The sequence below is a fragment of the Amblyomma americanum genome, chromosome 6 (genome assembly GCF_052857255.1).
Source record: "Amblyomma americanum isolate KBUSLIRL-KWMA chromosome 6, ASM5285725v1, whole genome shotgun sequence".
Lineage (NCBI taxonomy): Eukaryota > Metazoa > Arthropoda > Arachnida > Ixodida > Ixodidae > Amblyomma > Amblyomma americanum.
In genome coordinates this window covers 166222255-166234757 of record NC_135502.1, presented here as the reverse complement: position 1 = coordinate 166234757, position 12503 = coordinate 166222255, and the positions used below count along the sequence as shown (strand labels likewise).

At 47.2% G+C, this 12503-nt stretch overlaps 1 protein-coding gene across 7 annotated transcripts in view; it reads right to left on the bottom strand.

Annotated features, from left to right (window-relative positions):
• LOC144094162 (ubiquitin carboxyl-terminal hydrolase 8-like) overlaps positions 1 to 12503 on the bottom strand; it is a 402680-nt gene that overhangs the window by 38566 nt on the left and 351611 nt on the right. For all 7 annotated transcript variants that reach the window (XM_077628075.1, XM_077628078.1, XM_077628079.1 and 4 more), the window contains one exon: positions 10192 to 10334. In XM_077628075.1, coding sequence (XP_077484201.1) covers positions 10192 to 10334 — 143 coding nt within the window. The remainder of the gene's footprint in view (positions 1 to 10191; positions 10335 to 12503) is intronic.

The window sequence follows — 12503 nt, the reverse complement described above, 5'->3', positions numbered from 1 at the left end:
GAGTTTTACTGAACCAGGAGGCCTTTCGCGTTCTTAAAGCAGCGTGGCGACCTGCTCTTTCCAATAACAAAAGGCCGTAGTTTGCATGACCCATCCATATTTGCAGCAAGCAAAATCGATATGCGCACTTTGCTGTTCTTTCCACCATGGCATGCAGTGCCCTTCAGATGCAGAGTCTTGTTTGGCAGCATTTGCCAAAACAAGGTCCCATCTCATCTGCGTTGAATATTTGCGATGGCGAAAAACTGTCGGAAATATTTGCCCACTATTTGGACAACCACTTCTCTACGTGACTTGTGCTAGTCGTCTCGCTTTCGCCTGAAAGGGTCTTTCCGACGATGCTGTAGCGACTCTCAAATCGCTGCTGCCAACCAGTGTCACCAGTGAAGCTTTCTTCTCCGAAGGCCACAGCAAACCATTTGGCCTTCTCCATGAGCACTGGGCCGTCAACAGGCATGTTCTCGGCACGTGTCTCCAAAAACCAGGCGTACAATGCCTTCTCGACCTTGTCAAAGGTTGGGACGCGCATTTGACACGCTCCAGGGCGACTGGACTGCACTGTCTTCCACTGTCCTCGGCTTAACATCGGCTTTGTTCTTGAGGATCGTACTCAGGGTGTTGCGAGGAATTCCGAACGGTGCGGCGACCGACGAGTTTTTCTCGCCAGCTTCCACCTGCCGAACGATGCCCGCCTTTGTTGAAAAATCCAAACTCTTGCATTTTTTTTCGCGGCCATGAATCCAGAACACGTGCTAAAAGTGGAAAGAAAAACGCACTGCACCACACGAGTCTCAAGCCTTCGCGTTGGCCTTGTGAATAAAAGGAACAAAGCGAATCGAAAGACGCACCACTCCGCGTCTCTGCACTACCACAAGCCCAAGCTGCACTGACCTCATGCGTCTCGCTGTGCCAGCGGTGTCAGCCAAGCAAAGCACAGGAAACGGGCACCTTCGGTCAGTGTCGTTTCTCCCTCCCGCTTCCCTTTCACACCCAATTGCACTCCGAGTGCTCCTCGTCACGTGCTTTTTACCCACACGCCCCTTTCTCCGAGTGCGGGGCGGCGCGCGTGAGATCGCGGGAACATCGCGAGAGCTTCGTCAGGAGAAGCGCGCTTGCAGGGGTGGGGGTATGGTGGGAGAAGCGCACTTGCCAGGACGCAGCTCAGCACGGAGTTTGATACATTGATATGCCGGTGCATGGAAGTTCTATATACGCGAATAGCGCTATACTTTTGCATGGGATTCCCAAGGGGATTTTCCACTGTTCGATATAGGCAATAATTCGATATATCCGGGCTCGATTGTATTCGTAAATGTTTTTGACAAATGCATGCAATTTCTAGTTTATATGCCCAACGCAGTCGACCATGAAACGGATATATCGAACTCCATAGCGCCATACTGTGCCCGTTCGGACGCACGTGGCAGGCTTCGCCGCGCTGCACACGTGACCGGTGGTGATGTGGCAAGCATTCGTGCCAAGGTTTGCCCTTTTATCTCGCACTCGCCAACAGCGGCATGTAAGCGTGCTGTCCGGCAGTGAGCACGCCTCTGGCATCCGTCCACGGCACCCTGGAAGCAGCAGCGCAGATGGTTGCAAGCTTGCAGTAACAATCATGCACTCATGTCTGCAGTCGCCGAGGTGGTGACAACGGCGATAGCTTTCGCTATGACGGGCCGCTTTCCACGCGACACGGCTGTGATGCGGGAAAGCCACTGTAGCCGGCGCTCAAACTGCGCTTGCGCTGCTGTGCGGGGAAGCCAACGTAACTGGAGTTCGGCTTTTTGCGGTCTTCGGAATATCTGCGAGCGCCTTCGTAACGCAGCCAAAACATGGGAAAACGTCTCTCCGTTTTTCTAGTAAGAATCGCCAGATTTGCTGTCTCTTCAATGACTAAATTGCGCCGCTGTTGCGCACGTTTCGGACGAATTTTGGCTATATCATCATCATCATTTATTAACCCTTACGGGTCCCACAAGGACGTTACATAAGGGGGCGAGATACAAGTGTCCGACGGTCATACATATGAAAAGGCAAACAAATGAGAGAAAACTAGGCAAAGCAAAAGAGTAACAAATTATTATAGTCAATCAAAGACATGTGAAAAAGAAGCATATAGAAGAAGCATACACTACAGCAATACAACGTATCCAATGAACTCGACACCAGTCGCCATCTGTCGGCACGCGCGGAACGTTGGACTGCGGGCGGGTCGCGCCGGTGGCGCGTAGAATGCGTGTTTACGTGTTGTTCGCTTCCGTCGCTGATGCGCTCTATCACCTGATGTATGTGGGTGTGTGCTGTGCATCACTACTCAGATTTCCCCAGGCCGTTCTACGGTTATCTGACACACATTGTTACACACATATCAGAGGGTAGTCAACCAGGTAGGGTGCGGATTCGAAACAGGTACTTACAAGCATATTTTGCGTTAGCGTGTCGTTTGTCGCCGTGTTTTACGTACGCTTCCATCTATGATAATTTTATGCATCAGGATGTATATTTATTGATTTGACTCGATGGTGCAGTGATGTGCAAGCTGTAACGGGATCGGCCAGCTGCAGTCCGAAGGTTGTCCAGGCGAAGCGCGTGTTTTCGATCAGCAGTACGTCTTCGACATCCGTGCGCTGAGCTTGCTCTTGTTTGTGTATTTCATGCACGGGGATGTAAGCAGGACTGCTACCAATTTAAGTTGCTATTTCCACATCTATATCAGAGGGATCGGCAGGTAAAGGGCTGACCGTAGTATCTCTCTGCTGTTGGTACCTGCTTGAACCACAGCAATATATGCACGATTTTATTACATTGTGTGACACTTGGCCAAGCGGCTATGCGACGCTGTCACACGCGCCGAGAGCTTCCAAATAAAATAAACGCGACTTCAGGCCGCAGAATTAGTGAAAGCTGGCATCTTGCCTATATTGATTAAGTCTTTCAATATTGATTCATTTGATTCAATATTGATTCAAAATATGTTTTTGTGTACCAGATAGCATAAATTATGGCTAAAATTGTTTTCTGTTAGCCCTGCCAGTCAGTTGAGTTCACAACAATAAATTGCTGATATAACTGGCGCACCACTTAGCTGGCGACAAGGAAGCCCTATTTTTGGTGGGTGCTTTATGGCCGGCAGGAAGGTTTAAGAGCGCATTAGAGCTGAAATTGCATGCTAGCTGTGCACATAATGCTTGATACTGACCAAAAATTTTTTTCTTTGCGATGGAGCACCAGGACGGTAGCGATATAAGCACGAGCGCGTGCTAAGCGCCGGCACAATTATCGAATGCCGAACTAAATGTCATCAATTTTTATTCTTTTGATAACGCCAAGACTTTCTGCAATACAACCACGCTGTGGAAGTATACTGGGCAAGGTTTTTATAGCGCCCGCAGGGCAGTAATTCACGGCTATATGCAGGCGTGGCCCGCAGAGCTGCCGCAGACTCGCAGTCCCCAGTGAAACGCCCGCACCGCGGCGCGCCAGTCGGCGGAAATTGGCCGCACCCAAGAGCGGCTCTTGATTCTGGTCTATACTAGAGCAAATACAGAAGTGCGCATCTCGATTTGTGACTGGTGACTATGACTTCACGAACCACTCATTTGCCCTCAGGTCGGGAAATGAAGACCATGAAACAGTCGAAGTAATTTTTATTACTCTTTTTGCATATTTTGGTAATATTGCTACATATTTTTTATTTTATTATTTTATTTACATTACCCCTCAGGGCCAGTGGCATTACAGAGGAGGAGTGGTTAATATACAAAAAACAGAGAGAAAATACAGCTGGTTACATGAATGTTAAATAGCATCTGAATATACAATATCAAGATACTGGAAGATATCTATAGCAACTGCACAGCTACCATAGTCCTCCATGAGGTCAGCAATAAAATTTCAATATTCAGGGCGTGAGGCAAGGAGACACGATCTCACCAATGCTATTCACCGCCTGTTTACAAGAGGTATTCCGAGGCCAGAATTGGGAACAGTTGGGGATAAGAGTTAATGGAGAATACCTAAATAATCTGCGATTTGCTGATGACATTGCCTTGCTGAGTCACTCAGCAGGTGAACTGCAAATTATGATCAATGAGTTAGACAGACAGAGCAGTATGGTGGGTCTAAAAATTAACACGCAGAAAACCAAAGTAATGTTCAACAGTCTAGCAAGGGAACAGCAGTTCACAATTGGCAGCGAGGGCCTGGAAGTGGTAAAGGAATACTTAGGGAAGGTAGTGACAGCTGATCCGGATCATGAGAGGGAAATAACTAGATTGATAAGGATGGGGTGGAGCATATGGCAGGCTCTCTCAGATCATGAATGGCAGTTTACCAATTTCCCTCAAGAAAAAAGTATCAACAGCTGTATCTTACCGGTATTCACCTACGGGGCAGAAACGTAGAGACTAACGAAAAGGATTCATCTTAAGTTAAGGACAATGCAGCGAGCCTTGGAAAGAATGATAGGTGTAACGTTAAGAGACTGGTAGCGGGCAGAGTGGGTGAGGGAACAAACGCGTGTTAATGACATCCCATTCGAAATCAAGAGGAAGAAATGGACTTGGGCAGGGCATGTACTGCGAAGGCAAGATAACCGCTGGTCCTTAAGAGTAACGGAGTGGATTCCAAGAGATAATAAGCGTAGCAGAGGGCGGCAGAAGGTTAGGTGGGCGGATGAGATTAAGAAGTTTACAGGCAAAGGGTGGGCCCAGCTGGCACAGGACAGGCTTAATTGGAGAGACACGGGAGAGGCCTTTGCCCTGCAGTGGGTGTTGTCAGGCTGATGATGATGATGATGATGATGATGATGATGATGATGATGATGATGATGATGATGATGATGATGATGATACAATGTTAGCTAGTGCTATGCGGAACTGCTAATAATTTACAATGCCAGCAACTTCTGCAGGAAGGTGGTTCCAGTCACGTGAAGTTCAAAAGAGGAATGACTGCGAGAAGCATTTTGTGTTGCATGGCACAATTCCGATTATGATCAATGCGGCGGGATGCTTAAATTGGCTGGGGGATGAGGTGATCACGTAGAGTGGTATGATGATACAGCTTGTGGAACAGGGCAAGACGAAACACTTTCCTCCTACGTGATGTTAGCGTTGGGAGACAGAGATTAGGCTTCACAGCAGTTATACTCGCTGTGCGGTTGTTGTTAGCAAGGATGAAACGTACAGAGTTCACAAGAGAGGGGAGATCATTAATGTAAATTGGAAACAATAGGAGCCCAAGAACTGAACCTTGTAGAACCCCGGAAGACACCTCGATAAAACTGGAGTTATAACTGTTACCAAAACAAACTGCGAGCGATTAAGTAGAAAGCGTTCAATCCATTTCAATAAGTTACAGTCAATATTCAGTTGCTTTAGTTTATGAAGTAAAAGTTTGTGACATACCTTGTCGAAAGCCTTTGAAAAATCTAAATGTATACAGTCAGCTAGTGATGATAGGTCTAGAATACGATGCAATGCATGTGTAAACGATATTAACTGTGTTTTGCAAGAGTAAGATTTTCGAAAACCATATTGCGCGGACATAAAAAATGAGTTCGATTCGAGGAATTTAAAGGTTAGTGAATATTATATGTTCAAGCATTTTGCAACAAGTACTGGGAAGAGATATGGGACAATAATTACAAGAGGATGCTTTGCTGCCGGATTTTTAGACTGGAACCGCCTTTCTGATTTTCCACTCAGTAGGTAGCGCTGCTTGGTCAATTGCTGGAAAAGTTTGGTTAGTATAATAGAAGAATACACTGAAGTGCTTTTGAAGAACTTTGGGTTAAAGGAGTCATAACCCAGGGCAGGCTGAACACTGAGTCCATCAATAAGCTTACCAACACCAGGAGTAGCAACAGCTACAGTATTTACATGATTGTAAGTCAACTCTAATGTAAGTCGACCCCCCAAATCACATTTCCGAAAAAACAAAACAAAAAACTTCGACGTTGTTTAAGCTTGGCCTTGAATAATTGACCGCGATAGCATTATGCAGCAGCCGCTGTTTATCGCCAGCCGCTATTGGCTGCAGTGCGCGGGAGCGCCCGTGGGCACATTCCAAAACGAAAATGCATTAGTCACTGGACTACTCGTCCACACTTGCGCCATCATCCTCACTAGCGCTGCCATCGTGATCACTGCTGCGGTCCCATAGCACATCATTCTAACGTCGTCGTCCAGTGTAACGCCGCACTTCGCAAACAGGCACGTCACGACAACGCATTGAGCAGCTGAAAATTTTCCTCGCTGCAGCTGTCACACCTGTATCACCCATTGCGAATGTCGAACTTGCGGCCCGGCGCGCAGCTGTTCGTTTGTTTGGAAAAGAATGGCAGCCATCTTGAATGTAGCCGTGAATGAGCGCCGGTCGCTTGCCAGACCCGGAGCACAAATGACGACTGACGAAGCACTACATTAAAAACTTGTGAAAAGCGCCCAACAGAAGTCAAATGAGTCAGAGCCAAAGAGAAACTACGCATGAATGGCGTTGGCTCTTCCATCGGCTACTGGCACTCCCCAGCACCGCTGCCATTCCGAGTGGGGGTGCCGCCTTGATTGGAACAGCGGCCCTTTCATCAACTATCAACGCTCCCTTGAGCGCCGAGCGCGCATTTGGAAGTAAAAAGAAAACTTGCTGGACGCTTGAGCTTCCCGTAGAACGCGATTGCGTTATCGGGCCGCCGCCACCTATCGGCAATCACAGTCAGCAGCCACGTGTGTGGAGTGTGGGTGCCAATTTTCTGCTTGTCGATGACAGCCGCAATCGGCCGCCTGGGAGGGGATGCCGTTTTTGTGCGCTGACATAGCAGCTGCTCAAGGCGAGCACCAAGAACGATGCGACGGAGCCGCACAGCAAAAATGCAACCATGCTGTAGCATGCCTGATATCTCGTTTGTCTCACCTTTACTTATAGTGCGATGTTTTCGTTTCGATTGTAAGTAGACCCCCAACCCACTTTGGATTTTCAAATTTTTAGAAATAGGTCTGCAATCGTGTAAATATGATATAGGTGGCATGGAAACATAAATGAACTGGTGAGTTGTAGGTATATGTACATCAGACATGGCTGTAAAGTTGTCAGTGAATGTGCGGTTAAGAACTGTGGCACAAATGTCGGAAGGAGGGGGGTTGCCTGATGGGTCAGTTAAGGCGATGCTACATCGGTGGAAGGATTAATAACTGGCCAGAATATTTTCATATTGGTGATTAACATAGAAGGCAGTACAAATGAGTGGAAGTTCTTTTTGTTCTCTGAGTGCCTGAACATACGTGTTAGAAGCCGCCGTATATGAAGCCCATTGCTCACTAGTTGGCGATAGCTTTGCGATGTTGTAGAGGCGTTTCTTTTTGTTACATAAAGGCTTAATGTGATTATTGTACCAGGGAGCATTTGAGTGGGTGGTAACAGTGTGTTGAGGAATGCATTGTTCAGTGAGTTGGGTAACTTTAGCTGTGAACATGCGCCAGTTAGTTTGAACACTGCAGTTATCAAAGCTATCAGGGAATACGTCGATAAAAGAAGATAGTGGTTTGTGGTTCAGAGAACATATCTCTGAAAAAAAAAAGAAAAAAAAAGATCCCGAAGCAGTTGCGCTATGCTTTCTCTTCGCCTGCTCCGGCTGCTCTGGTGGAAGTGCACGCTTCGTTTCTTTTGCTGGTAGTTTGTCGGTGAACGGAGTTCTCCTTTCTTGAAGGTCCGCCCCTCTCCTCAGTTCGTGATCCATGGATCTACACTTTTCCATGTGATCTGTGGGACGTCATTGTGTTTTGTAGCAAGTGCAAGTGATACTTACGTGATGCCGGACGTTTGTTTTGCGAGGACGTGTCCTCAAACAACTGTCCAAAGGGCCCATGTTTGTTCTCTTAGCCAGAGCACTAGCCACGATGCAGCGCCTGGCTATATCATGCTGGGGATGATAACAATGCTGAGCAGCTGCCCAAGCTTCCCCGATTCTGCGCTATGAGGCATGCGCTTTTCTTAGTCCTTCACTCCAGTGGAACGCTCTGCCCACAGCCCTCGTCGTTGGAACCGAAAGCACAGACTGGGTGAATATAGCCCAACCAACCATCAAAGATCACTCCATGCAACAAACAGAGAGCGGCCATGCTTTGGCTCACTCCTCCTACTCTTGGAGGAGTGAGCCCAACAGTGGACTTCAGGAGGTCTCCTGAGCACTCGCTGTCGCAGTACCAGCACGGTGTTTTGGAAAGGCAGAAACGAACGCCAAGAACTCGTCCAATTTCATCGACAAGGTAAAAGCCATTGTCCCTGAAGACAACGACATGCTCGTGTCTTTCCACGTCTGCTCACTGTTCACCAGCATACCTGTCAATCTGGCCATTGAAGCTTGCCAATCTGGCCGTTGAAGATGAGGGCTCATGGCAAGATCAGACCCCTTTCGACGCAGTAGAGCTTTGCGAGCTATTACACTTCTGTCTCGCTAACACCTATTTTACTTATAATGGCGCCTTTTACCAACAGACCTTCGGTACAGCAATGGGAGCAGCAATCTCGGTGACAGCAGCGAACATCCCGATGGAAGTCATGGAAAACAAAGCCCTAACTACTTTCCAGCCACGACCAAAAATATTTCTAAGGTATGTGGACGACTGTTTCTGTGTCCTAGAGCGCAAGCACATGGCCCTTTTTCTGGACCACCTGAACTCCATTGAACCCTCAATCAAGTTCACTTTTGAGGAAGAAACCGACGGCTGCCTCCCATTCCTGGACACCACGGCAACACGTACTCCGACTGGCCTTGTATTTAATGTTTACCGCACATCTACGCACACTGAAAAATATTTACATTTCAGTTCTGTGCACCTAGTCGCTCACAAACGGTCTGTGGTTGTCTCCCTGATCAACCGTGCCAGACAGGTCTGCTGTCAAGATGCCAATCTAAAGAGCGAAATGAAAAGAATAGAGTCTGATCTTCGAAGAAACAGCTACTCTCTTTCCTTCATCAGGAACACCGAAAGAAGAATGCCAGCGAACCAGCCTGCCTCCGAAGAACGCGAGAGCACAGAAAAACCAAAAGAAAAACGAGCTGCTGTCCCATACGTAGTGGGAATTAACGAAGCGCTTGCATGTATTTTCCGCAAGCATGGCGTCAACATCGCGCACGTCCCCACTGGCAAGGTGCGAACAGAACTGGTGAATGTGAAGGACAAGCTCCCTCGTGAAAGATTTCCAGGTGTTGTGTATGAGATTGACTGCGCCGATTGCTCATCAATATATATCGGTGAAACAAAGGACTTCAGGAGACGCCTGAGAGAGCACCAGAACGACATCCGAAACCAGAAAGCAGCATCTAATGCCATCGCCGAGCATGTGCAAGAATCTGGCCACGAGATTAACTGGGATCAAGTAAAGATATTGACAACAGAAAAGAACACATCAGCACGGCAGAATCTTGAGTCCCTTATCATACAGACATCGTCTAAAACATTAAACAGGAACGACAGAACTCTACATCCTATCTATGCTAAATTATTAAAAACGTTACTGGGTGCTACAAAAGAACGGATCCGTGCGCCGATTGCTTCATAGTGAACAAGGGAGCCTTAGTGCTCCCGAAATGTCTTTTCATCTTTTGACTTTGGCCAGTGACCAGCAATCTGCATCACCATGATTCCTGACAAGACGGTATGCCGTCAAACCCTCGACTACTTGGAGATCAGTTTTAAAAAAAATGGTGGGAGCTGGTATGCTTAACCTTACTTTGTAGGAAAATTGGCTGCACAGGACAATAATTCCAAGTTTCTATGAATGCTTAAAGCGTGTAGATGGAGTTTCCACGGTAGAAACACCAGCTCAGAATTGTCTTTAGTGCACCTTTGAGTGTAATGTGAGCAATGTGAAGGCACTGCAATTCTGTCTGTCTGTCTATTCATACTGTCAGCCCAAGTAAGGGCCTTTACAGGAGTGGGAAAAAAAAAATTAAAAAAAATACAGCCTCATTACAAGTCGAACGAGAGACAACAATGCAATACAATGGCAGTATATATAAAAAGTGACATGTAGTGAAGAAAGGCAAAATACACTCTTATTATATGCATCAGAAACAGAATTCTGCTCCAATTCCCTTCCTTTGCAATTGGTGCAGCTGCAGGAACTCTATTTTCCTGCCTTTCGTGGCGCCACATCGTTTGGAGCACTAATCAGTAGAGCAGAGCTTACCGGTTGAACTGTATCACGAGGATCTTGGGCAGCCTGGCGATGATCATGCGCTTCTCGGCCTTGCGCTTCTGCCTACATGAAGGGCAGTGCCAAGCGGCCTCGCCCGACATGCTCTCCGTTTCCAGGAACAGCTTCAGGCAGTCCTGCACAGAGGGAACAGAAGCGCCCAGCTCAAGAAACAAACTGCATTCTTCAGACACGGGTGGCCAAAATACAAGAGTACCCCACATTATGTTTTCAAGTACGACGTCAGCAACTGCCATGACATGGGTGAAAGGATCGCATTCAGTAAGAATACAGTCAGGCAGTGAACTCCATTCTTCGATGGCAACAAGCAGAAATGACACGAGGGTGTCGTTTATTTTTTTATTTACATACCTACAGCACCCTTGCGGGCATTAGTGTAGGGGGAAAGAAAAAAACAATATGAGCGCACAGATGATATAACGCAAATTCAGCTGCAATTTGAAAGGCATGAAACAAGCAGTGAGAAATAAAACGATACTTATACACGTAGTTGTCTTGATATTTCCATCACTTGATCACACTGCATCATGGTAAGTGGAAAAACAGGCATGAGAAGTTAAAAGCAATGCTAAAACCCATTAAGAAAGAATATTTTTCAGATCCTGGATAAGAGACGAAGGGGTCCTGGAAAAAATATCTCCAGACAAACCATTCCGCTCATGTACTGTCTTAGGGAAGAAGCTGTTCTTAAATAAGTTTATTCGGCAAGCATATTTACGCACTTTTTGGGAATGCTCCGTTCGTGCAGATACATACCCTATGTTGGTTTCTTTAGATATCTATCTTTGTTGATACCTGTTCTAGAGTAAAGGGTATTATAAAATAACGACAAGCGCAGGTATTTTCTTCTCATTTCAAGCCGCGGCCACCCCAGGTTTTTGAAAACATCGCAAGATCTTTTCGAAATGTCATAATTACTTGACACACCCAGGTTTTTTAAAACATCGCAAGATCTTTTCGAAATGTCACAATTACTTGACACAAAGCGAGCAGCACATGCCTGTACGCATTCAAGTTTTGCAATGTTGCACTGGGTTGACGGATCCCAAGTACTGCAAGCGTACCCAAGAATGGGACGTACGTTTGACAGAAATAATGTTTCCTTTAGCTTAGTTGGTGCCTGACTAAAGTTTCGTCTGAGGAAATTTAACACTCGACCAGCCTTCAGAGTTACGTTATGTACAAATTGGCAGAGTACACAACCCCTAAACATTTTAGTCTTCTGCAACCGACAGGCAGGTTCCATCCATGACATAATCGGTAAGCCTTGGCTGTTTTTTAGCTGTAAACCTTGCGGGCTAGTTGGCTTAACACTGCTTAAAAGGGAACAGTGCAAACACACGGCGAAGAGAGAAATGAGAGGAACAGCTGTTCCCTGTTAAGCAAGCAGACATTATTTGTTAACTGTGTTGGATGAGCCGTGGAGCAGAATGCTCATGGAGAAGGCAGCGCGGCGTTCTGAGGGGCGGGAGCAGAACAGGGTCCCAAAGTGAACAGTAGCTGAGTTTGTGAAACAAAAATACACAGGCGGAGGCTCGATGCTGAGATGTAATCTTATGCTGGAGTCTGATAAGCTAAAGCACGGTTCTGGGTGGCCACCAGACTGCCAACCAAGTAAGCTCGATGCAGATGAACGCTTTGTAGGCTAAGCTGGGCTTCACGATGTGCTTTTGGACTGCCTGAGGTTGTTGGTGATATTGTGACAAAGAAGATGAAGCTGGCAGTGGCATGAGACGGAGTGCTCGCGCTAGGCCAGCGGCCATTTAATCACATCAGTCACCTAGTCTCATTCTTCGGCTGGCTGTCACGTAACATTTGGTGGAGGTGCTGGACTTCTGGTTCCAGGCAGCGAAGCGAGCGCAGCAGACGTGCGCTCTGGTAGCCTTCCCCAGCAAATGCTAGGGAATGGCTTTGCCCCAAGAATGTGGCGCGCATGGGAAAACCCGGCCGCCATTGTCGGCACATACATATGTTCGCCGCCGATACTTCCGAAGTCGTGCCCCTGCCCCAGCCGGTAAGTCGGAAGTCCTTCTTACATAGCCTTCTATTTCAGAGGAATGCCTCGTTGATGTTTTGTAGCTAGCTGGCCCGCTCTGTGTATTAATTGCAAATGTAATAAATAGCATATGAGTGTTCACGCTATTGTCGTCCCTTCCCTTTGTCCCTCGAGCACGAACCCCTCCACGGTTAACGAGCGGGAACGCTGCATCCGCGCAGTGAGAGTGCGGGGCGGGGCGGAAGGCTTTGTCTCCTCCATTTTTCCACACTGGCATCCCAACGTGTGG